This window comes from Betta splendens, chromosome 24 (assembly GCF_900634795.4).
Source record: "Betta splendens chromosome 24, fBetSpl5.4, whole genome shotgun sequence".
Lineage (NCBI taxonomy): Eukaryota > Metazoa > Chordata > Actinopteri > Anabantiformes > Osphronemidae > Betta > Betta splendens.
In genome coordinates, this window is record NC_040901.2 from 14,592,667 (window position 1) to 14,617,191 (window position 24,525).

The window sequence follows — 24,525 nt, forward strand, 5'->3', positions numbered from 1 at the left end:
GCCAAAAGCAAACACAATCCAATAGTGTAGTTGACTTATCAGTATTAAGCATGGAACTGCTGTCTACACTGAGCATCAGGAGTTTGACCACCAAATCTGCATCTGCACCGTCGCCATTGAGACGAAAGGCGGGAAAATCAGGCTCACTCTGCTCTGTGAAAGCAGAGTTTCAACGCTAATAAAAAGGCTTATTCCAGCAAAACCATAATAGGTATCACAGAAACTTCACTTTATGAATCCAAAGGCTTCAATGAGCAACTGGTTTGAATTTTATGTTTGAGCACTCAAGATTGTGGTCACACTCACGATTTCAAAATGTGTCTTCTTCTGCATTTTTGCCCAGACGTCTGGCGGAAACTATCATTAGAGTCTAAGGGGGAAATTTGGGATCTCTCTGCGCTTTGAGGTCGATAGCGACTAAAGTATAGGTCTGACGGCTTAGCCAGACATATCATTAGAAAGAAGACAAGTATGACTACGACTGAGTGAAAGAATTATGTTGATAGCGTGAAAACCGTGGCTATAGTGACACTAATAAATTCATCATATTACACTCAGATAATACAAGACAATACTCCACTTCCTCCTGGTTTCGCTCATTATTATATTCAAATGTGTCTTGAAACTCTTTCACTTATTTTATTACTTGGTAAAATCAAATAAAATTTTAAAATATTGTTACAGCAACAAATGTTCTTACAAATTATTGACAATGAATATTTAAATTGGTTGACAGACCTAAAGTAAAGTAAATACGTGTAAAGAAATGAGCTACATCAGATCCACATCAGTGGTAAATTAACATTTTATTTATTTTGCTTTTTTACTTTAGGAACACTCACATGACTTGGCAACAACTCAAGTCAGCACAAACTAAGGTCCTCTGGGGGAGGAGTCAAATCATGTGTGCGACGACTTAGCCAGAGGTATCCAGTGGGTTTCTGTAGGACTACAGTCCAGCCTCCTCTCAGACCTGAATTCAGTCAGTCAGAACGGAAGGACAGTGGCCTCTAGAACCAGAATCAAACTCCCCTGTTTTAAGCCCACCATATCAAAGCAGCTGCTCGTTTTGGACATTCTGGTTGCCGGGGTGATAAGTTTTGTTTTCTCCTTATGAAAGAATGGTCATTGCTGTTTCAAAACAAATGTCTAAGTGCATTAGTTTTTCCACCGGATTTGCTGAAAGACAAAGACGAGGAGTCAGGTCACATGATGAACATGATACAAAGATGTTGATGACGAAGATGACTTTCCTCTTTCTCACCGAGTTTTTGAGCAGCTCGTTGATCTTCTTTGCCTCCACTGACCCACGCTCTATCTTCTTTAGGTATTCTAGCAACAGTTGCCTGTCCTTCAGTTCTTTGTATGTCTGGCCCACAGACATGACACAGTGTCAGAATGACATTACTGCAGCATTCAGTCTAATCAATTGACAAATGAAAATTACTCACGTTGATGACAATGTCGTGGCATTTGTGCTTCTGAGCTAAAGTGATCCTCAGGTCCGAGTCCTCAACTAGAGCCACGTACTCCTGCAACACCTGTCAATCAGTCATTACACCTGTCAGGGACCAAGCTCACCTACATCTGTGCTGTGGCTGTGTGTGGGCCCCAACCCTCACCTGAGTGGGGGCAGAGTTTTTCTGCAGGATGTCGACAACTCTCTGAAAGCTAAGTGGCGACTTCTTCCTGGTGAATCCGAGCCAGTTTCTGCTGGTGAACAGGGCGCCAACATCTGACCATGCCTTCAGTTTTGCCCGTGCCGCTAATGTTGTCACAAAGTACTGCATCTCTGAAATCTGGGCTCAAGGGTCAGGAGTGGTTAGTTAGTTCCATTGTTTACCATGTTCAGGAATCACATTCAGCTGATAGCGTTCTCACCTTAAAGGTCTGGCGGATGTTCAGAGGACTGCTGTAGGTTCCCTGCACACAGTCAACACATCCCAAACTGAAAACAGGCAGGTCAGATGCAGAGATACAACAAACAGACAGACACATCTGAACAAATCAACACAACCAGTTCTCTGACATGGTTAAATATTTCTGATAAATTTCTATCCACTCTACAAACAAAACATGTATCATCTATTCAAAATAACAGGGGACAAGACATGTCACCAGTCCATTCACACTCACATTCCAGCCTTTGCGGAATCTAATTGGCAGCCACTACATACTGTATGGCACCACCCTCCTGCCTTCATACATCAAATGACACTGGACCAAACCTCACTGTGTTTACAGCTGCTTGAACCCAACTAACCTCGGACTCCGTGAAGTGGTAGAAGCAACAGTAATATAGAGTTGTGATCAGTGGCATGTTGAGGATCGATGCTCTTCTGGGAAATTTCTGGAATATTTCCACCTTTCCTCCAAGTTCAGCCTGACGATCTGTTGCCTAGCCACGAAAGTAAGCAAAAATGGAATGCACGTGGAATCAAACTGGGAGTTAACGGGGCCTGGCAATGGGAAAATGTCTAATAATGGCCCAATTGTTTAACTTCATTCAGACCACGCAGCCATTGACCCCTACTGACCTCGATAACAATCTGCCGCTCCAGGAGCGTGTAGTGGTCCTGGATGTGTCCCGAATCCTCAGGGGAGAACGGGAGACTGGAAGAAAATAGGAAGAAGATTTAACATTTACAGTAACCTGATAAATGTGATTAGTACTATACACCTGCTGAAGGCAAGACTCACCTAAGGCAGCTTTTTAGGAAGTCCCGCCTCTTGTTCTCATCTGGGATGTTTAGGTGTTCTTTATATTGCAACAGCTGTCACCATGGAAACACAAAGGACATGTCAGCAGCTGATTCAACTGATCATTGTCAACTACAGGTGTGCACCACGCACCGCCATGTCCTCCATCCTGCCCAGAGCTCTGAGGGTGAACAGAAGAAACAAACTTGTGTCAAACTGGATTTAACCAGGGACATGCATATCTGATAGGTGTGCTCATAGACCTGAGCAGTTCCAGCAGCAACCTCTGTTCCCGGGTTTCGGTCAGGTAGTGAATGAAGTGTCTCAAAGCCGTCTGCCTGGACTCCAACTCACGAAACAAAACCTCTGAAAACAACAAAAACAACCAGGGCTAAAAGCCTGAACCAGGATCAGGACAGACTGACTCAGGATCTGCATTTAAGACTTACCTTTACTCAGAGTTCTCTTTAGATAAATCAAAACCTAATAAAACAGCAAACAGTTTGAAACAGTTTTATGATGTTTTCTTGTTTATATGGTTTGTTTTAAATCTGTATTTAAGGGTGTGTTACAGCAGTGATGACATTTCCATCGTGAGCAGAGACAGCGGTGTCCAGGAGACCCAGCTTGTCCTGTAGAGAACGGAATATCTCCAGCGACACTGCCTGAAATACACAAGAAACACACATGCACCGTGATACTATGCAACACTGCAGGGACACAGACTAGTCATATCCCGAAATCCTCCAGAGGACGAAGTCCAAGATCCAGAGGATTAGATGTTGAACCACGTGGACAAAGAACCTACTGGAGCATTGATATTTAATGGTGCTTCTCACTGAGTCCAGGACAGAACTAGAACTAATCAACACACACATTTTGGTAACCCACTGAACTAATGCCCTCTGGGACCAGACCTGTTCTTTTATTAATTCAACATTTTTAACATTATTAAACATTTTTGAGTGCACAGGTTTTGCACTTTGTGGTTTGCAATCTAACTATTTTTGAATATGATCATGGGAGTCAACTGTAGCTTCCAAAGCAATACTTACACAGTAACAGACTACCTATATACTATAATACCACAGTTCCTGTATATCCTGTATATGGTCTCACCTTTCCTTGCAGCATTCTCTGAACTGTCTCCTCAGGGGACAAATTAATGATGACATCCTAAGAAGATGACAATGTTCTCATCACAACAGGACTAATGCATTCTGATAGTAATCAGATTACCTGCTTATCATTGGGTTACCTTGTATTCAGATTTGGGTTTCCGGAGTTCTGGAGCATAGAGCCTAACAGTTGAGTCGCTGAGTGCTTAAACGTTAACACATGACTGTCATTTATTTACTCACTCTTTCTGTCATATTTTTATTTGTTCAGTCAGACTTACAGTCAGTGAAGGTCTGAAAGTTTCCTCCCTTTGTTTTTCCTGCACAGACAGAGAACATAAAGTGACTTTTCACCATCCCAGCAGACTCCACCCGACTCCACCGGTCTCACCTTTGAACAAGGAGCTCAGGGAGTATCCAGACAGACTCCTTGTTGGGGGCTCGGTGTTGGTCTTAGGAAAGGTGGGCTCTCTAACTGTCCTATGACTGGATGCTGCCGTCTCTCTGACTGACCAAGAAATACCTGTGGACACCAAAAGAATAAGGTCGATCCGGCAGCCAATCACAGCTCTGCTTTGTCCAGAGTGATTAAATTAATCCTTCTTACTGCCGACAGGTTCTCCACTCCAGCTAACTTTCTCTACGTCACCTTCATCCTCCTCCTCATCTACCAGGGAACGAATGTTATTCACTGCCTGCTTTGATTCCTTTAACTGTAACACACAGAGACTTGGATTTCACAAAGGTGTGCTGAGCAGGTGGTTGGACCAGTAACTGGACACAGACAGCACAGTTGGACCAGTAACTGGACACAGACAGCACGGTTGGACCAGTAACGGGACACAGACAGGACGGCTGGACCAGTTGCTACAAAGTTCGAGGTGATGTCTGGGCTCAGCTCTTACCTTGCTGAATCCGTCATCATCGTCATCAAAGGTGAAAGGTTTAAACTTGGTGCTGTTCCAAAAGTCTTCCTCCTCGGTTCTACTCTTCATCATCTGCTCAAAACAACAAAAATAAAACATTCTTCTCTTCAGGACATGAATTATGACGTCAAAAAATTCTAGCCTTGCCCTTTTCTAGCCAAATGCTACATCTGTGATCCTCTTCAGATTTTAAAGCAAGGCTCTCCTCCATGTTTAAAGGCTAAATAGAGATGGGATGGGGCAATATAGCCTCGGGGAAAATAAGTGAAGATAAATGTAATTCCCAGACCTAGGCAAGTACGTCTGTCATTTGAATAAATTCGGACGCAAAAAGCTTCACCCTCTGTAAAACATGAACAGAAACATCAATCCATACTGTACATCTTCTACAGCTTATTCCCATAGGGACACAGGAGGTGCTGGAGTCTATCCCAGCCAACTTAGGGCAAGAGGCAGGGTACACCCGGGACAGGTCAGGAACACAAACAATGATTTTCAATTTTTCTCTGTGATTAAACGGACACAAAACTTAAATATTTATTTTCTAACTTAATAATACTCACAAAATAGTTTATACAGTGTAAAGTTCAATCACATCTTGTAGTTTTCTGTTACCTGTTCAACTGGACCCACATGGGTCTGAAGTAGAACTGCTTTCATCACTAATACTAGTTCTTCACATTATGGTTGATTTTGATGTGTTCATTAAAACATTTGTGTCTGTGCCTCATTGGAAGTGCTCTTTATTCAGAGTCTGCCACTGATGATGAAACACAAATATTCATTCAGGGAATTGACTTTCTATAGTATGTCCCTGATGTCCCCTACCATGCAGTGCCACGGATCACAATATTGGGTGGAGGACTATCACGGACCCTGAGCTCCTCAGGCCCCTACTGGTTACCTGGTCAGCTACACATACCGTACATGATATCATCCAGCTTCTGACTGACTGAACACATCTGATCCTGATAATCAGTCCGCAGAGTGTGTGAGGAACCGGTGTGGGAACCAGTGGACCCTCAGACCCTGCGCTGGCATTCAGGGTTAGACTTATGTCTTGTGGATTTTGATTGGATGTTCTGTTTATTTTCAGCAGCAGGAAGCTAACTAGTTAGCATGCTAATGCTGTTTGATTACCGTGTCGTGCTGATAAAAGCGCTAAACGTGACGTCACCGCACGCAACAAAAAGAAACGACCAATCTCTTAATTTAGAAACGGATTACTATTTGGGAACGATCTGATGCATTTACCTTTAACAGTCTACCTTCCTCTTCTACTCTGTAAAGGGCTTTATAGATTTCGCCCGCGCAGTGGCCGATGGGAGCTGTAGTCTTTTTTTCGAGCCTTCATACGTTGTAAGGAATCGAAACGATACGATAAGCTTAAACAACTATTATTAAACAAAATTTTGTTTCTATAAAAGCATGTTTATCAAATTAAAGGGGGGGTTAAATGTAAATTGGGACTAAATTATAACTAAATCTTATTTATTCCGAATGCTTTCTAATAATTATAAAGCAATCAATGATTCTAAGTAATAATTATGCATTTTGTTTATCACTTTTTTAAAATCACCTGTGATAACATGCAGTTTTTCTTGGAAAGCAAAGCGGTAGTAGTAAAAGTAGTTTCATTTTATTTTGGAGGGACTGCTAAACAGCTGATTGGTTTGTAAAGACCCCAGAATACACACCACTAGAAGGGGTGCTTTATTAATTCAGGACCACAGCAGTACTGTAGAAATGTGCTGTTATGGCTAAATGGGGAGACGGAGACCCTTGGTGGATCGTCGAGGAGAGAGCAGACGCCACAAACGTCAACAACTGGCACTGGTACATTTATTATTATTATTATTATTATTATTATTATTATTATTATTATTATTATTATTATTATTATTATTATTATTATTATTATTATTATTATTATTTATTTATTTATTTAACTATTATTATTATTAGTAGTAGTAGTAGTAGTAGTAGTAGTAGTAGTAGTAGTAGTAGTAAAACCACTGGTTTTAGGATGAAACTGTCTGTTTTCTAGACTCAGGTCTACAATGGCAAATCCAGTGTGGACTTAATGTCTAGTCTATTCTAAACCACATACCAGATTTGTTCTTACTACATCCCAGCAAACAAATGGACTCTCCAGGATGAGAACACTCAGGTGCAAATAAAAATGTGCATCCAAGCCAAATGACAGGCAGCAGGAAAGTTTGTTTGTACTTGTTCTTCATTTAATGAAAGGTTCAAAATAGATTTCACAGAAAACTATGTAATGTTTATTGTATACCGTCTGAAGGACACAGGAGTTGATGCCAGGAACAAATCTAACTAAACTGAAAAATGAGCCCAAAATTCAGAAAATACCTACTGGAGTACTACACAGAGATCAATCTTCAATTAAACTTTAGAATTTACTAATAAAATTAGAGGTAATTACTTGTATCGTATACATATTTCACTGTGGAGCCAAACTGACCAGAAGTTCAAATTTGTCTCTTAGGTATTTTTAACTGAGACATTTGAGCTGCAGCTGCTTCATCTCAGGAAAGCCCAAGATATTTTTAACATGTCGACAGAGCTCAGTGCAGTACAATAATTAACATGGTATTAACACCATGACTATTGATACTCTTGCTCTGAACAAACTAATAACAAAACAAGAACATTAGTAAACCACTGCTCTTTGTATGCAGAGCTTTTATTGTGACAATGCAGGTTGGTTGCTTTGTGTTTTTTTTATTTGGCACTTTTATCTGCAGTTCCTCCGCGGACTCTGAGTAGGAATAAGATTTCCAGGATTAGGGAATTCTATTTCACATTTCAGATTGTCTGATGTAGATAAGTGTTTCTCAACAAAACACAGAATTACTGATCATCCCCATCCATCATCTATTTCTTATTCCCATGCGGGGTTGTGGGTGGTGCTGGGGCCTATTCCAGGGCAACACACAGACATAAAACTCCCTTCTCACCCCACGCGGGTGGTCTCATCCACTTTCCAAGCTCGGGTCCTCTACCAGAGGCCAGGAGGCTTGAGGGTTCTGCGCAGTATCCTTGCTGTTCCTAGGACTGCACTTTTCTGGACTGAGATGTCGGATGTTATTCCAGGGATCTGTTGTAGCCATTCCTCCAATTTGGGGGTCACTGCCCCCAGTGCTCCAATCACCACAGGCACCACTGTGGCCTTCACCTTCCAAGCCTTCTCCAGTTCTTCTCTGAGCCCTTGGTATTTCTCTAGTTTCTCATGTTCCTTTTTCCTGATGTTGCCATCACTTGGTATTGCCACATCCACCACTACGGCTTTCCTCTGTTCTTTGTCCACCACCACAATGTCTGGTTGGTTTGCCATTACCATTCTGTCTGTCTGTATCTGGAAGTCCCACAGGATCTTGGCTCGCTCGTTCTCTACCACCTTGGGAGGTGTTTCCCACTTTGACCTTGGGGTTTCCAGTCCATACTAAGATGATGTATACTATGCCAGCCACTTGGTTATGGCGTTCCATGTATGCTTTCCCTGCCAGCATCTTACACCCTGCAGTTATGTGCTGGACCGTCTCAGGGGCCTCTTTGCACAGTCTACACCTTGGGTCTTGTCTGGTGTGGTAGATCTGGGCCTCCATGGCTCTGGTGCTCAGGGCCTGCTCCTGTGCGGCCAGGATGAGTGCCTCTGTGCTGTCCTTCAGCCCAGCCCTTTCAAGCCATTGGTAGGATTTGTTGAGATCAGCCACTTCAGTTATGTTCCGGTGGTACATCCCGTGTAAGGGCTTGTCCTCCCATGATGGTCCCTCTTCCAGCATCTCATCCTCTGTTCTCCACTGCCTGAGACATTCACTCAGCACGTCATCTGTCTGGGCCTTATCCTTGATGTACTTATGGATCTTGGATGTTTCATCCCGGATAGTGGCTCTCATGCTCACTAGTCCTCGGCCTCCTTCCTTGCGGCTAGCGTACAGTCTCAGGGTGCTGGATTTGGGGTGGAACCCTCCATGCATGGTGAGGAGCTTTCGTGTCTTAACATCTGTGGTCTGTATCTCTTCCTTTGGCCACCTTATTATTCCCGCAGGGTATCTGATCACTGGCAGGGCGTAGCTGTTTATTGCCTGGGATTTGTTCTTGCCATTGAGCTGGCTTCTTAGGACTTGCCTTACTCGTTGGAGGTATTTGGCTGTTGCCGCATTTCTTGTTGCCTGTTCAAGGTTGCCGTTTGCCTGTGGTATTCCAAGGTACTTGTAACTGTCCTCAATGTCTGCTATTGTTCCTTCTGGGAGTGAGACCCTTCTGTGTGGATTACCTTGCCTCTCTTTGTCACCATCCTCCCACATTTCTCGAGCCCGAATGACATCCCGATGTCTAGGAATTGGCCAGCAATTGGAGGGGTCAGCAGAAAAGAGACCACCCAGGCAGACGATCATCGTACCCCGGGCGAAAAACCGGACCCCCCACACTTCAACCGCACCACACGCATACCAACTCACACAAACACAGACGCATACACCCACCCACATGTGCAACACACATCATCACATCAACACACACACACACCATAGACTCTCTCACAACAAACTAGTCAATCATACGTGAACCAATGCACTCTCAGATACATTCTCCCACCCACACCATTCGCTTGATCACATTCGTGGGGAGGGTAGGTCTCCGGCCTGCCGTCATGTGGCCCCAGGCAGGGACCGCAGCTCCTCCCGAGCCCCGACCAACCCCCCCAACCCGGGGGAGGCAGAGGGCACTAGAAAAAGGTACCCCAGAACCCTGCAACCCAGCTTGGACGTGAGTGTGTGGAACTAAAGTGCACTGAAGGTGGGTGACACCTCCAGGAGCACAACCGCTGGCTGACGGTGTGTCCCCCGGACAGTGCCCCCCCTCGCCCTAAATGTCTTTTTGCACTTAAAACTGGGTGGTGATCTCTCCATCAGGGCCAGTGGCCGAGGCCACAACTGGCCTCAGCCCCAGGCCCCAGTGAAAGAGCCCACCCCCGGCCCTAAATGTATGTGTATGTAGCTAAGTATGAGGAACTTTGGGAGATACCCAATTCTCCGGGGGGTCCAGCAGACAGAGCCATCAATGGGAAGTCTACTGGCCCCCCCGGAAGGAGCCCCCAGATTCCTGGACAAGTGTGTATGACTAATGCAATTAAAACTGCAGAGCATCCCACTTGGAAGGGACGGCACCACTTCCCAGTAGCCCCGGTCCCTCCATCAGCAGGACGCCCCTTGCAGACCTAAGTGGATGAATGCGGAGAAATGTAGTTGGGAAGCAGTTCTGGAATCCCCGAGAACACCAGGTTGTCCCTCATGCTGCGGGCCTGCAGATCGATGATGCCTTCTTTTATTTTTTTATTTTCGGCCGCTAGCTGAGCCACATCCTCCGTCAGGGACTGCACCGTTCCTTTCAGGGCCTCGTTCTCGGTGGCGAGAGAAATCACCTGCTGCTGGCTGAATTCCAGGGAGTCGCGGAGGGCCATAAACTCTTTGTGGAGGAGTTCCACTAGCGCCCGACGTGCGTCGAAACTTGATATTTTTTTCTCGATTGACTCCAGGATGTCCGTGATGTTTTTATCCGCCGAGCTAGCTCCAGGTGACTCAGGTGAGTCAGACGGACGGGAACGCTTGTTTGGAGCCGTCTCCTTTTTCCCCATTACCAGACGCTCGAAGCACTCGTCGATATACTCGAAACTTTCTTCGGTGTTATCCAGAATGGTAGGGTGGTTGATTATTTTCCGTAAAATAAGGTAGTTATTTATTTAAATTGGCGGATAGTTTGTCGCGCTGTTGTTTACTACCGGTGTCGCGCCGCCTTGTTGAATTTCTCGTGCTGTTCTCGCAGAGTCTCGCGTTCTCTCACAGCATCGCGTCTCCTCACAGCATCGCGTCTCCTCACAGCATCGCGTCTCACCAGCATTGACTTTAGACGACTTTCCTTCTCTTCAGGACCGAGCGGAATTTTTCCTCGTGGTCCTTCTCACGCCTCCATCAGCTGTTCCTTGCCATGAGGATGGAGGGGGCGGAGGGGTTGTGTCAGGTAACCGACGTAGACAAACTGGATGGAGAAGCTTTGATCAACAACCGAAAAGGCCAACTGATCTTCTTCTATGACTGGCAGCTGAGCGCTGGTTGGCTGGGTCCCTGATGTCAGCTACGATGACCTGTTCTACCTACACCACTGTCACAGGTGCTGACTTCCTCCGCCGTGTTTATAGGTACATCCAGCAGTGGATTCAAGTAGGAACAGTCAATGTGTCCAACCTGTCGGATGAGAATGACCTTTATGACCTTGATGTCAGCTAAGACCAGTTTATTGATAAATGATTAATTTTCTGGTTTGTGGAAGAATGATCTAATCATTGTGGCTCCTGCAGATCACAGTGTCTCTCTGTAAAGACCAGCCCAACATGCCACTCTTAGACCTCATGAGGAGGACTGGAGTTCTAGAGGTCCGCAGGGTTCTCGGCGAGTACATCCATCAACTCAAATCAGGTCTATTACACTGGAGGAAGACCAGGATCATAACCTGGACACTTGTGACTGAACACTACTCAACTAACCCAAGTGATCACTGACCCCACAGAGTTCAGTCAGGGGATGATCCTGCCCAGTACTAGTGGACCCAGATCACCTCAAACTGAACCTAACATGAAAAAACAAAGCCAAGCTAAAAAGGCACAGGTACAGTTTAATCAAAAATTACATAGACATAAAGCTCTAATCCGCGTTCCTTAACCCTACAGCTGTAGCTGTGTGACCTTTGACCTCTCAAACAGATTAGCCCTGCTTTCAGGTGTTTCAGCCTCGACCACATCCTCACTCGTGCTTAGATCCCAACATGCAGCTTTAATTTGAAAGAAACCTTTCAAACATCAGCCGATGAGGTCTACAGGACGTTCATCAACAAGGAGGTATTTAAAACAGACCAGAACTAGAACTCCAACTAGAAATCAGACCCTAATCTAGAATCAGATCTGGAACATTCTGGCAGCAAAATGCTGCAATTTTACATACTACAGCCGAGCACCGAAGTACTACAGGAAATCTGAAGTGCAAGTCAGTTGTACTAATGCATTTGATCCACTGGTCTGTGCAGTTTGTGCAGGTCTTCACTCGATCAGCGGCGGAGGTAGAAGGCCATTAAGGTGGCAGGTTCCAGATGTTGGATGGGCACATAAGCGGAGAATTCACACATCTGGTGAGATCAACTATTGTACAAATAACAACTGTGTAATAGCATCTTAGCAACCACACAGTGGTCCCCTGTGTAGGTCCCAGACCAGAAGATGGAGATGAGCTGGAGGTGCATGACTTGGCCCACCGGTAGGTGTCAACACGTTTAGCCGCTGTGTTCAGGGACATCTGAGCTTGTCTGTTGTTTCTCTGCTAGGACACTACGCCAACATAATTTTAGACCTGAGAGAAGGAGGAGATGAGACAGAGCTGGTGCTGGAGTGTCAAGGAGTCCCTGCAGGGGAGAAGGGCTCCACCAGGGAGGGCTGGACCCGCTTTTACTTCAACGACATTAAGCAGGCGTTTAGATACTGAGATGGAGCCTCGGCACCGTGACGGCCCACTCCCCAGGGGAGGAGTCTATTACTACTGTGGACCAGATTCTAGATGTGGACAACTGGGTGTTTTACCTCAAAGCCAGGTTCAGTTTACCTTTTCTGGTGGGTTGACATTTCAAATAAAACTTCCTTAAGGTCGGTTTTCTTGTTTTATTATTATTTCTTCTTGCTTCTGACAAAACAACACAGATACAAAGTTCAGTTTACATTACAGGCTTGACACACATTAAAACAGCTGGTTCAGTCACAGACAAAGGATCAGGAATGTAAAGTGAGATGTGTTTTGTATTTACAAAAAAAAGAAATTACAAAAAAGAAAAGACTTAAATATGATGAGGAAACGAGGGGTTTGAGCCGTGTGGTCAGTGAATCAACGTGTGTTGGTCACTTGTGTCAGTTATTGTTCTGACCCTTGTTGTTGTTCTGACCCATCATGGTTCAGCTAGAAGGTGTCTTCCTCCTCTGCCTCACAGCCGTAGTCTGGAAAAGTCAGTCAGTTAATGACCTGGATGATGGATCAGTTAGTTCATAGATGTATGGGCAGTAAAAGTGTAGACTGACCTCCTACAAGCTGCAGAGCACTTACACACTCCTCCTCCACATCCAGCTCCTCTTCCTCCTCCACATCCTCCACCACAGCGAGCTTAGCAGGGGTGGAGCTGATGTCCGGGTCTGGCACCGGGGTTGCTTCAGGTGCTGCTCTTGTGCTTTCTGTGGTCATGCCGATGGACTTTTTGCCCTGAAACATTTAATAGTGATGAACAGCTAAAGAGGATGATCGACTAATGCAGACTAATTGAGACAGATATGGCTGCTCACCTCAGAGGTAGGCTTCTTCTTCTTCTTTTGTATGGAGGTAGAAGAGGTTGAGGAAATGAGGCGACGAAACCTGAAACACAAGAGAAACCTTCACAGTAAATTACTGTAATGTCCATCAGGTATTACACAAGATGTCTTCTGTTACTGGTATGTTTTAGAGTACAGACCATGGATTCTAAAAAACAGATATTGAATGATACCTTTTGCTCATGGTGGCAGTATTAACAGCGAGGTCTTGAGTTGCCTCATTGGCTTTACTGCGGCGGCGGCGGAGCCGCTTCCCAGGGGCGTTGGGTTCAGGGGGGTCAGCGAAGGCCCTGCCTGGACTGTTGCACCCCCCACTTCCTGTCCCTCTGCTGTTCAGGTCTCTGAGGACATCGTAGTTGATCTTGCTGGAAATCTTCTTCTTCTCCAGCATCTTCTCAATTGCCTCACCTGCTGTTGATGCCTTGATTGGCTCCCGCTTCTTGTATTTTTTCTTCAACACACACAATTTAAAACAAACATTAAAGATTTGATTTAATCAAATAATTGTGTCTCGATTGTCCACAGACACACTCACCTTCTCCTTGTAGGTCCCCTGTTCTTTCTCTTTCTGTATCCTCTCTTCTTTCTCTGTGGACACAGGGAGGAGCCCAGATCACTGTTCAAACTGCTCACAAGGTTAAAGGTGTAGCTGCTTCCAGCCTCAGCCCTGACCTTTCTGCTCCTGCAGGTACTCTGCATTCTGTTTGAGCCACAGCGCCGTCTTCACCTGAACCTCCTTGTCATTGAGGATGTACTGCAGAACAAAATAACACATTTCTACAAGAGTTGTATTCTTGTCCCACACACACTTGACTAATTAAAAATGTTTTTTAAAAAATCCCTTTAGGTAGATTATTATTATCCTAATATTCAATTTCAATTCAATTTTATTTATTTAGCACCAAATCACATCAGTTATCTCAAGGCACTTTACAAGGTAAGGTTTAAGACCTTACACAACTAAACCCAACAAATCCCACATACATTATACTGTGAATCAGACGGTTGGACTTTAGCTTTAGTCTTTACTATCATTTTTATTGGTTGCTGCCATGTTTGACTGTATGTAATTAAAAATGAAGTGGAGCAATCCAGGTTGATAACAAGGACATCAGTGAATAATTGGACCTTATCGATTTCCTGATCATCAATACCGTCCAGGTCTAGTTCTTCACTTTCCAATGCCTCACCTTTAATGGATAAAGACATTGCTTTTACTCTGAAGATGTAATGCTGATAAAGCATGCTGACAGATGTTTCTTACCGTGTGGTTTCTCACTGATTTCTGATTTGTTTAAGGTCTGGAAGATCCGTGGACCGTCCAGGCTAGCGGAGCTTGGACAGTTACCTAGGATGACAGCAAGAGGGGCTGCGTGTCTCTGAGGCCCGGATTGCTGGCCCTCTAGCCCCGACTCCTGTTCATCCTCAAGTGTAGTCTTGTCCCGTCCCTCCTCCTCATGGATCATCTGACACAAAAAGTCTTGTGTGAGGTGTTGTGTGGCAGCTTGAAGCTGGGCATCTTCAATTTCCAGCTCCTCGGGTTCAGAAGTTGAAGACAAAACCTCTGCATCTTCTGGGTCTGGAACAGCAATTACAAAACTATTTAATCAAGTGGTTTGTGTGGAAATGCACTTTTAGACTGAGAAGCTCAGATGTTTCTAGCTCTAGATCAGTACAAACCAATTTCTTTAGCATAGGCAGCGTAGATTCCTCTTAGTTTTGGTCGACTTTTTTCTAGCTCTGTCTCAATCTCATCTTTGTAGCAGCAGATTTCTCCTGACAGGACCAGAGGAAAGGATGTTTAGTTTTTAGTATTTCGATTATCTTGATTATTTACTCACGTCTTTCAGGGCGTAGTAACTGACCTTCGACCTCATCCAGCTTCTTTGTCAGCTCCTGTTCTAGCTGCAGAAAACACAACAGATGGTTTGGTTATCTATTAGCAGTTAGTGTCTATTAACCCGCATCTACAAGGCACGGGTAGACTCTATGTGCTGCATCCAATCAGACACAGGTGGGTTTACCTGCTGCATTTTAGCTTTGTGCTGTGCAGCAGTAAATGAAGGTGGATCACATTCCTGCTCCAGATCTACTCTCATGAACTCATCAATGGTCAGCTGACTGGTTGGTGTGTCCTCAAACTCTGTTAACCTACAGGGATAGATGCAGAGAGACTTAAGAAATATTGGATAAATAAAAATATGACTTCAAAAATTGTATTTCATCCAACTAAAAGTCAAAACGATGCTGGTGCATGTTGCAGTTTTTTAGCTTACCTTGTAACAAATGTCAATTTAGTTGTTCTTTCTGAGACTGAAGTATAAGCAATAAAAGGAAACAAGTGCAGTAAGACTCCACTACCTGGCTCCCATCCTCTTAATTACAAAAGCGTAAATGTTCTGTTCATGAGAAGGGACCTGTTTCATGTAACACAGGATGTGAATAGGATGTGAAACAGTGTTATGGCCCACGCACCTTTTCCTCAGAGTGTTCTGACAGACCTTCACAACGCTCACCACCTCCTTCACTGTTCGACGGAACTTGTGCATCCGCGCTGCGACCAGCAGAGCTGTGGATACAAAAATGTGAGCATAGAGTTATTATGTACACCACTAATCCAGGGATGTTGTTGCTGTAGTGGGCCCTACCTGCTCCACACAGACCAGAGGGCCGCCGCCCCGTGTGCATCCAGTCCCTCTTCATCCTCTGAACCAGGCGCAGGGCTGTCATGGTGACCTCATGAGTCTGTCTGCCAAAGTCCAACATGTGGGCGAAACGGGGAATGTAGAGGCAGGGATCTGAGAAGAGAGCAGCTGTCAGTCTACTTGAGGAACGCTCCCACATATTCTGGTAGGTGGTTCAGTGGTTGGGACTGTGATCCTTTGGTTCCCAAGGTTGTGAGCCAGTGCGATCTTACCTGTGCTCACACTCTCGGGAATTGGAAACCTTCACAGAAAACATAGGCAGACAATTTCGTGTATACATTATCATGCGCCTGTCAGTAAAAATGGGAATCTGTCGCCATCTTGCGGCGCATCTTGGTGAGGGCTGACGTAGCAGCGGGATCTAAAATGGCGCCTGGACGAACAAACGGGAGATGGTGTCGGACGGTTTTAAACTGTAACAAAACAACCGGGTGAGTCAAAAGCCACAGTCAACGATTGTCTCCGAGACAGACACCAGAATCGAATTGTTCGCTTAATCGAGGCATGTTTATTACGAACGCTTCAGTTTGTTCGGTACTATCGGAACCGTGATGAACTGTACCACACCAACAACATGACAATGTAATTTTAACGCCGCCGGGAGGCACGCGGAGTTTCCGACCGAGCTGAGCAATTGTTGGCCCATTTAGCCTCGGATTCTATGAGACACTTAGACATTTGGATCGGATAGATCCGGGTCGTAGATGAGCTCCATGTAATCTGCTCCTTACTGAAAACACTCTGTGAGGAATTAACGACACACTTGTCGTAATGCAGATTAAGAGAATTGTGTGCAATGCGTAAAAGACCTCAAACCAACAGCACTAACGTTTCGGATCGACTAAAGCACACGAAGCCATTTTACCAAACGTGTTTATCACTGCCGTTAGATCTGCACACAGCTCACACGTCACCCTGTACTTTAGCACCTGGGTTGGCTTTAACTTTAAACCGAACCGCGCCGAATCCAATGTATTGACGCACGCGCGCGCGTGTTAGTGTAACGACGACCTTTACCTGTGGACAGGTGAAGGGTGTCTATTGGTATTATTGCCCCTCCGCATCTTCTTACACTTTACATACTGTTTTCTTTACTCCACTGATGTGTTACTGGTAGAGTAGTAAAGCTGCAGGCACTTGAAGACCACACACGGTGCAAAACTAGCCAGAGATCAGATTTTCTTCCACCTAAAACAGTTGGAGACTACAAATGAATGAGCATCAGTTTATGAACAGCTCTAGATATGTCACTATATACGGGCTGATTAGGTCTCAAACAGTCCAGGTTAAAGGTCCCATGTTTGTCTTCGACAGTGAGCTGTCATTATTCAGTGACACATCACTTGTTTTGTGACTACGATGGAGGGTGGACTCTTCTCCACCGACCTCACTCGCAGGGGCCAGTTGGAGGTGGTGGAGGTGACGAAGAGTATTATTCAGCTGAACCAACCGGAGTTAACGGAACAAAGTGGACAGGAGCAAGACACAGATCTGCTGGGCACCACCGATGAGCACTGGGAGGACAAGGATGGTTGGGCGGTGGAACACCCCACTCTTCGAGAGAGGTGAGGCAGAGAACAGTGTGGATTTTGTTGGAGAGGGGTCTGAAATGTCATCATTATTGCTGTGTGTCCACAGGAACGCTCTGATGTTCAACAATGAGCAGATGGCTGATGTTCACTTTATTGTTGGCAGTCCAGGAGAAACTCAGAGAGTTCCTGCTCACAAGGTGCTGATCCAAGTTGTTTCATGAAGCAGGTTACACGTAGTCTAGGTATTGGCTTTATCTAGCATCACTGAAGTGCAGAGGCACTATTAGTGTATACACACAGTTTTCATGTAAATGATCAAATCTTTTGTTTAGTATTATAGAAATTACCTATTGACTACAAATTGCTTCTGCATTCATAGGAAGGGAAAGGGAAGAAATAGTTATTTTTAAACTCAGTCACATTTATGATTATGGGCAACCCTATAAATGTGAATTTGATCTCTATGAAAACACCATCATCATCATCATGTAGGCCATTTTACAGCAAAATCCCCTAAATAAAAGCAAACAATCAATCATGTCAGCACACATTCTGTAACAAAAGTGTTGTCTCTCTTTATAATCCATGGCTCATCCAAAGCTGCCATGATAGTCAAAGTTCCTTTTTCAATAATAAGAAATGGTGCCAGTGAACAGTACAAGATATAAAGACTAATAAGTTGTTGTTTGTTGTGATATATAGTGTAGCCTTCACTTTATTTGCTTGTATTCTTGAGTAGACCTCTGTATCTGAGCCCAATTTGATTCTGATTTGTGTTTGCTCTCTGTGCTGCAGTATGTCCTGGCAGTGGGCAGCTCTGTGTTTGGAGCCATGTTTTATGGAGATCTGGCTGAGGGACAGTCTGAAATCCACATCCCAGATGTTGAGCCAGCTGCCTTCCTCATTTTGTTAAAGTGAGTCCAGCGATCTTTGACTAAATAGGCCATTTCAGACTTGAACATCCATTTGACTGTTGTCGGTCCCTGCATGTTAGGACTTCCCCAGCGTATTAACTACGCATCTGTGTATTGGTGTGCTTCGTTCTGTTTATAGGTCCAGAACCACTTTGGGTGAATATTGAGGGGAAATTCAGACTGTATTGGGGCAAACAGGTTAATTTTAAGGGTTCTGAAGAATGCTGTAGTCTACAATAATGCAGCGAATTCCCTGCAACCTCTTAAGTTTGTTCAGGAACACTTGATTATGTGAATGGGCAGCGCTGGAATTGGGACACCCAGTCAACAGTTAATGTCAGTGGCAGTGACAGCTGCCCATCCTTGGTCTTAGAATCTGTAGTGCCCAGTTTTCCTCATAGTCATATTAATGTATTCGGTCTTCGCACATGACTCCATGACATGCATTTTGATCTCTGTGTTCTGTCTCAGGTACATGTACAGCGATGAGATTGACCTGGAGCCCGACACTGTGCTCACCACGCTTTATGCTGCTAAGAAGTACATTGTCCCTGCTCTAGCGAAGGCCTGCGTGACTTTCCTGGAGACAAGTTTAGAAGCAAAGAATGCCTGTGTCCTGCTGTCTCAGAGTCGGCTGTTTGAGGAGCCAGAACTGACACAGCGTTGCTGGGAGGTGATTGATGCTCAGGCTGAGCTAGCTCTGCGATCCGAAGGCTTCTGCGAGATCGACCTGCCCACGCTAGAGATCATACTACAAAGAGAAACTCTTAACATCTGTGAAGTTGTAGTCTTCCAGATGGTGCTGAGTTGGGCAGCGGCTGAGTGTAGACGGCAGGGCCTTGTGGTCACTCCTAGGAACCAGCGAGCTGTGCTGGGTAAGGCTTTGTACTTGGTACGAATCCCCTCCATGACACTTCAGGAGTTTGCTGATGGGGTTGCACAGTCAGACGTATTGACACTAAAAGAGACAAATGACATCTTCCTGTGGTACACTGCTACGAAAAAACCCCGGCTAGAGTTTTCTGCAGTGAAACGGGCTGGATTGGCACCGTGGAGGTGTCATCGCTTTCAGTCCTCTGCCTACCGCAGCAATCAGTGGCGCTACAGGGGGCGCTGTGACAGTATACAGTTTGCAGTAGACCGGCGGATTTTCATTGCTGGTCTTGGTCTGTATGGGTCAAGTGGTGGTAAGGCTGAGTACAGCGTGAAAATTGAACTGAAGAAACAGGGAACCATTTTGGCCCAGCATCTCACTAAATTCCTGTCAGATGGATCAAGCAGCATCTTCCCAGTGTGGTTTGAGCATCCAGTTAAAGTCGAACCAGACACCTTCTATACTGTGAGCGCCATCTTGGATGGAAACGAGCTGAGTTACTTTGGTCAGGAGGGCATGACCGAGGTGCAGTGTGGGAAAGTGACCCTCCAGTTCCAATGTTCATCAGACAGTACCAATGGGACTGGTGTGCAGGGGGGGCAGATCCCTGAATTAGTTTTCTACTGCTGAAGCAGAAGTCGATGGGCTGAAGAACACAAGGTCTTTGTGTCCGTCCATCATAATTTGACTGACTCTAGTGAACTGGAGGCTGATTGGCTATCTGGCTTTTCAATCAACTCATATTTAAGTGAGTTAAGGTAAAATGAGTTTCTTTTGAAGGAAATGTATGTTTTTTTTTCATCCATGTATTGTCTGATGCATTACAAAAAGCCTAATTTCACGGCTTTAATCCTTAAACTGTAGATGAAAGGGGTTAATGGTAAGTCTAGTCCTCTCTACAAGAGGGCATTAGGTGTTTGAAAGATAGTTATTTTGGATGTACATCTGGTCTGGGTCCAAATCGAAGTGATCAAACTGTGAGAAGTCATTTCACACCCGGTGGCCCATGATGCTGGATCATGGTGGTTTTACTGCTATGAACCTTGCAGTCACACAATAAAACGCTTTGCTGTATTGAGCACGTTGACATCATTGACTAGAGTTAGGTTTAGTTTCTTGTCTCGACCAGAAACCAGTTTGCCCATTACATCTTAGCAGGAAGAGGGTTTCTATGCCTGCTTTCCAATTTATACCTAAATTAAAATGCAAAGATGCATTTCTTACCAATAGCAGGAGCATTGATGCAGAGCTCCCGTGCCAACAGCAGGAATGTCTTTCCCAGGATATAAACGTTCACCTGAGTGCAGAAAAATGTGGGTTACTCCTGAGAACTCCACTTAGAATCTGCAGTGTTTTCTGCACGTTTGAGGTCTGTCATACCTGCAGCAGGTCACTCAGGTCCAGAAGCATGTCTGAAACACGGTTCAGGAAACAAAACCTCTGTGGCTTTCAGTGGTCACTGTGATAATCTAGCTAGTTTGATTAACATAAAACGTGTAGTTGCTAGGATACGTGGTGTCCCCTCAGTGCGACACACCAGATAGAGACATGCAGCAATGACGTGCTCCATCTTCCGACCACGTGTCAGATGTTTACTAACGACCATCCTGAAGAAGTTGAAGGCCGTATCCAAACAGTGCTGGTTCATCTGGAGCTGGCTGCCCAGCTGCTGGATCTGACGCTTACCTGGACACGTGGGACAAGGAAAAACAGGGTGAGGCTAAAACAAATTGATAGTTATATCATGCTGTAGATAGAAATAGATTAACTTGTCCGATTTTCTGCGTGTTAATCCTGTGATTGTGTTTACTTGATTGTTGGAAGTAATCTCAACCTTGTGTTCCATATTTTATCAGAATGACTGCTTGCTTTGAGTTCCAGAGTCAGTAGAAGAACCTGTTTATTCCATATACTTTATGGCCAGTAGTTCTGAACACTACAAACACACTCTGACAGAAACTGGTTCACCCAAGAAACTGGAGATCAAAGTATAAGGCAAGAAACAGTATAGTATATCTGTATAAAGTGGTTCTAAGTGCTCCCTACACAAGACGATGGCCCAGCATAGGACCAGCAAAGCCTCAGGTCCAGTATGAGCAGTGTAATGCCGTTAAATCCCAGTCCCTCAACTCGGGTAGAGGCATCAGACACGTCAGGTGGCCCTTACATAGCATATTAAAAATGTAAATGGAGGGATTTTCCAAACCTATCAAAGTCTAAATCTTTATCTTATTTCCTGTTTTATAATATTAGTATGATGGACTGTACTCATCACACCATGTATGTATGTATGTATGTATGTATGTATGTATGTATGTAGTGTATAAAATTAAACTTAAATGTCAGAACCTGAAGCAGTATTTTCTTTGACAGTAAATCTCAAACCAGAAACCACAAAATCCAAACCTGTATGAACAGTAAAATATTAACTGGGTATATAACTATCTCACCCAAACCAAGAGAACCTTACTGTGAACTGATCTGTAATCAGAGGTTTACGCTCAAGACTTGATTTCGATGAGATTTCTGTAAGTAAAATAAGTACTCACCACTCTGCAGGGTCTGGGCTCTAGACTCTTTACCAACAGTGGTGTGGAAACCAGAACCAAGGAGAGGACCTTTGAGTGGACCTGAGAGAGACCATTACAGTGGACTTAATTAAACCGGTAACTTCACCCAGTTAAGGTAGCTAATAAATGAACAAAAATTAAAAACATTTTTTTAACACATTTAACAACATAACATTTTTTTTAAATGAAAAAAAACATTTTATGTTGAAAATAAAATACAAGATAAACTTTATTCATCCACAGAGAGGAAATTCCACTGTCAGAGCAGCCACAAGGAAACAGTGAGATTAAAAAACAGAAGGAAATAGAAACTGCAAAAAATTTTGTGCTGAATTAAAAAGGGCACATCACATATGTACAACTCTAACACACATTACTAGTTTGGTGCAGAAATAAAAAAGAACATGTAACAGATCTACAACTCACACACAAAGTACTGTAAGTGTCCAGGATTAAGTGTATTCAAAGTTTGTACATTATTTTAAATGAATATGTTCAATGATTTATTTGACAGCTTATGCAACATTGTGACCCAGGTGTAGTTGTCCAATCAGCCGTCATCACCTTCAGCTGTTACCGCCAGGTGATTAGCTGCAGGTCACATGGTTCCAGTGAGTTTGACCGATCTCCATGGACTCACTGCCTTTTCCCCTCACACTTGTCTTTACCTGCTGCAATTTCACTGAAGCTCGGCTGGGAGATTAACTTCTTTCTCTTGTGACATTGGATGAATGACCTGAATCACTCAACTGACCTGAATCACTCAACAGCGACCAGGGAGATTCTGGTGATGCTGCTTTAGTTCAGAGTTTTTGTACAGGATGGATCACAGAGATTTTATGCTGCTTTAATGTAATTGTACAACATCTGTTTTGTTTGTGGATCAGGTCTTGGTGAGGCTGTTTACCAGGTTCATTAATTAGTCTGTACATGCTCAGATTAATTTACATGTGAGTGTGTCTGGCAGCGTTATGGAGTGCTGCTCATGCGGCAGCTCATTGCTCCCCTAGGGAGTCATATTCAGAGAGCAAATTTCCCCATTGTGAAACTAATAAGGGAATTTCCAATATTTACTTATTAAACATGTTTGCAGTTTTTATTTTCATTTTTGGCAAATGTGTGTTGATCAGGGGAATCTGTGTACCATCGCAGTACCAGAATCTGACGAAACTTTATCTAAAATCTGCTGGTTTTAAACACGTGAACCAGCTCCACTGATCCATGCCTAATCTACTAACAGGGACAGAAACAACCTGGTCCATTCAGTGACTGAGCCAGAGAATGTGGAAAAATTAGTATGTATCTTTGGCTTAGAAAAACAAACTTCAGCCAACTAGCCAATTTTCTGTTGGGTTGGGCTTGCACGTTGTTCCTCCTGGAAAAACGAGTGTATTACATCACTCAGACCTGTGCCTGGTCTGTTTGGCAGAGTTTCCTGTCATTACCAGTCTGGTCAGTGGCACCACAACAGACGTCACAGTTCTCAGTACACCAGGTAATAAGGGCCTGAGAGGAAAATGGGTTTATTGGCTTTCAAGCGGATCGGCCAGAAAACTAAGATCGCTTTATTTCATTTTATTTTTCATATAGTGCCAGATCACTGTACTGTAATTTACTTATGTTAGTATGCATTAAAAAAAACACCTGAAATCCAAATGAAATATCTGCTTCCAGCGTATAGATGTCAACACTTGCAGAAGGCACAGGTACACTGAATCACATGACACACACTGAATGGATAATTGTTGAGCTCAGCATGCAACTTTATTATGGTTCTGGTTAGAAGCAACAACTAGACTTGAGCCCACAGATCAGTGTTCCTCACCATCAGCAGAGATAAACTGTCCAACAGCCGACGACACCCCTCCACTTCCCTCCACAAACTGGACCTCCGAGACAATGATGTTGTCCTCCAGAACCGAACCACAGCCTGTACACACTGCGCTCCCCCGAGCCTGATCCACGTCTATGTCAAACCCCCCACAGGTCCTACACACCTTGGTGCTCATGGTGGAGGGGGTTGACACAACCTGCAGGATAAAGGGGATGTTAACTTCACTGACCTGAGCTTAGGAACAAAATGTTCTAATTGGTACCGACCCAAGATCAGAACTTATTATAAAACAAAACTATGTTGATAGGGTTCTCGACCGTTCACTTGCCTTTTTCGAATCGTTCTGTACAGAACACACAGCCAGATTTCGACACAAATAGTTTAGCTTTATTAAGATAATGAGTTTGTAACTGTCTCACACACAGCACAGACAACCTAGAACCAGTTTAACAGCCGTCACACTGCGGAACTCGGACGGAATGGGTCTGTAGGACCGATGAACTCACCGACAGAAGAAGAAGAAAACAATAGAGTCCCGTTTAGAGGTAAAACTCAATCACTCAAATCACTCACTCTGTACTTTTATTAAGTATTACAAATTAGTCTTAGGCCATTTTAAATGCCAGCCCCTTTATGTGATTATTAAATCGATAAATCCATAGTTAATTTTTACTGATTACTGCAAAGTGTCCCTTGTTTTTTCCTGTCGCGCTTAAAATTGACGTCACCTGACGTCACGATTTCGCTAGGGGGGAGTTTGTTGATGGAATATTAGAAACAAATTGTGTTTTTACAAAAATAATGCGGTTATGCGCCATGTACGTTGTGGAGTTGCACTGCTTTAAGTTGCTAACAAAGACAGTGGAACAGAACAGGCCGAACCTGATTGGACTTTTACAGCCGGAGACGTCAGCCCTGCGTACCAGGGTA

General features: G+C 44.2%; 3 protein-coding genes and 1 pseudogene across 3 annotated transcripts; 2 read left to right on the forward strand and 2 right to left on the reverse strand.

Moving 5' to 3' along the window:
* Positions 1-787: 787 nt before the first annotated feature.
* Positions 788-6,088, reverse strand: vipas39 (VPS33B interacting protein, apical-basolateral polarity regulator, spe-39 homolog). Its single transcript, XM_029140833.2, has 19 exons — positions 5,999-6,088; positions 4,724-4,816; positions 4,426-4,531; positions 4,210-4,341; positions 4,100-4,138; positions 3,959-4,023; positions 3,820-3,876; positions 3,273-3,365; positions 3,150-3,183; positions 2,964-3,066; positions 2,854-2,881; positions 2,701-2,774; positions 2,538-2,613; positions 2,264-2,398; positions 1,882-1,923; positions 1,623-1,799; positions 1,452-1,541; positions 1,265-1,369; positions 788-1,179 (listed from the first exon to the last, which is right to left on the reverse strand). Exons 2-19 carry the CDS (start codon positions 4,814-4,816, stop codon positions 1,159-1,161), a joined length of 1,470 nt encoding a protein of 489 aa, XP_028996666.1. The 5' UTR covers positions 5,999-6,088; the 3' UTR covers positions 788-1,158.
* A 38-nt stretch (positions 6,089-6,126) lies between these two features.
* On the forward strand, positions 6,127-15,523 carry LOC114850148 (activator of 90 kDa heat shock protein ATPase homolog 1-like; annotated as a pseudogene).
* Positions 12,457-24,324, reverse strand: brf1b (BRF1 RNA polymerase III transcription initiation factor subunit b). The gene is made up of 19 exons (XM_029140829.3): positions 24,102-24,324; positions 23,587-23,791; positions 21,741-21,821; positions 20,704-20,877; positions 20,572-20,603; positions 20,416-20,488; positions 15,815-15,964; positions 15,642-15,735; positions 15,191-15,317; positions 15,032-15,071; positions 14,847-14,942; positions 14,431-14,745; positions 14,295-14,356; positions 13,839-13,920; positions 13,702-13,754; positions 13,340-13,617; positions 13,140-13,209; positions 12,882-13,059; positions 12,457-12,800 (listed from the first exon to the last, which is right to left on the reverse strand). The coding sequence occupies exons 2-19, from the start codon at positions 23,768-23,770 to the stop codon at positions 12,763-12,765; spliced, it is 2,127 nt and encodes a 708-aa protein (XP_028996662.1). The 5' UTR covers positions 23,771-23,791; positions 24,102-24,324; the 3' UTR covers positions 12,457-12,762.
* On the forward strand, positions 16,100-21,545 carry LOC114849410 (BTB/POZ domain-containing protein 6-B-like). Its single transcript, XM_029140836.3, has 5 exons — positions 16,100-16,302; positions 17,186-17,436; positions 17,510-17,600; positions 18,199-18,317; positions 18,789-21,545. The coding sequence occupies exons 2-5, from the start codon at positions 17,231-17,233 to the stop codon at positions 19,819-19,821; spliced, it is 1,449 nt and encodes a 482-aa protein (XP_028996669.1). The 5' UTR covers positions 16,100-16,302; positions 17,186-17,230; the 3' UTR covers positions 19,822-21,545.
* Positions 24,325-24,525: the final 201 nt, after the last annotated feature.

Coding starts and splice junctions, on each gene's coding strand:
- brf1b (XM_029140829.3), bottom strand. CDS start 23,770: ATGAGCACCAAGGTGTGTAGGACCTGTGGGGGGTTTGACATAGACGTG. Junction 13,921..14,294: donor ATGATCAGGAAATCGATAAG/GTCCAATTATTC, acceptor TTTGTTCTGCAG/TACATCCTCAATGACAAGGA. Junction 13,210..13,339: donor ACTGCCACCATGAGCAAAAG/GTATCATTCAAT, acceptor CTTGTGTTTCAG/GTTTCGTCGCCTCATTTCCT.
- vipas39 (XM_029140833.2), bottom strand. CDS start 4,816: ATGATGAAGAGTAGAACCGAGGAGGAAGACTTTTGGAACAGCACCAAG. Junction 2,882..2,963: donor TTGCTGCTGGAACTGCTCAG/GTCTATGAGCAC, acceptor GTTCACCCTCAG/AGCTCTGGGCAGGATGGAGG. Junction 1,180..1,264: donor ACGAGCTGCTCAAAAACTCG/GTGAGAAAGAGG, acceptor TTTGTCTTTCAG/CAAATCCGGTGGAAAAACTA.
- LOC114849410 (XM_029140836.3), top strand. CDS start 17,231: ATGGAGGGTGGACTCTTCTCCACCGACCTCACTCGCAGGGGCCAGTTG. Junction 17,601..18,198: donor AGAGAGTTCCTGCTCACAAG/GTGCTGATCCAA, acceptor TCTGTGCTGCAG/TATGTCCTGGCAGTGGGCAG. Junction 18,318..18,788: donor GCCTTCCTCATTTTGTTAAA/GTGAGTCCAGCG, acceptor GTTCTGTCTCAG/GTACATGTACAGCGATGAGA.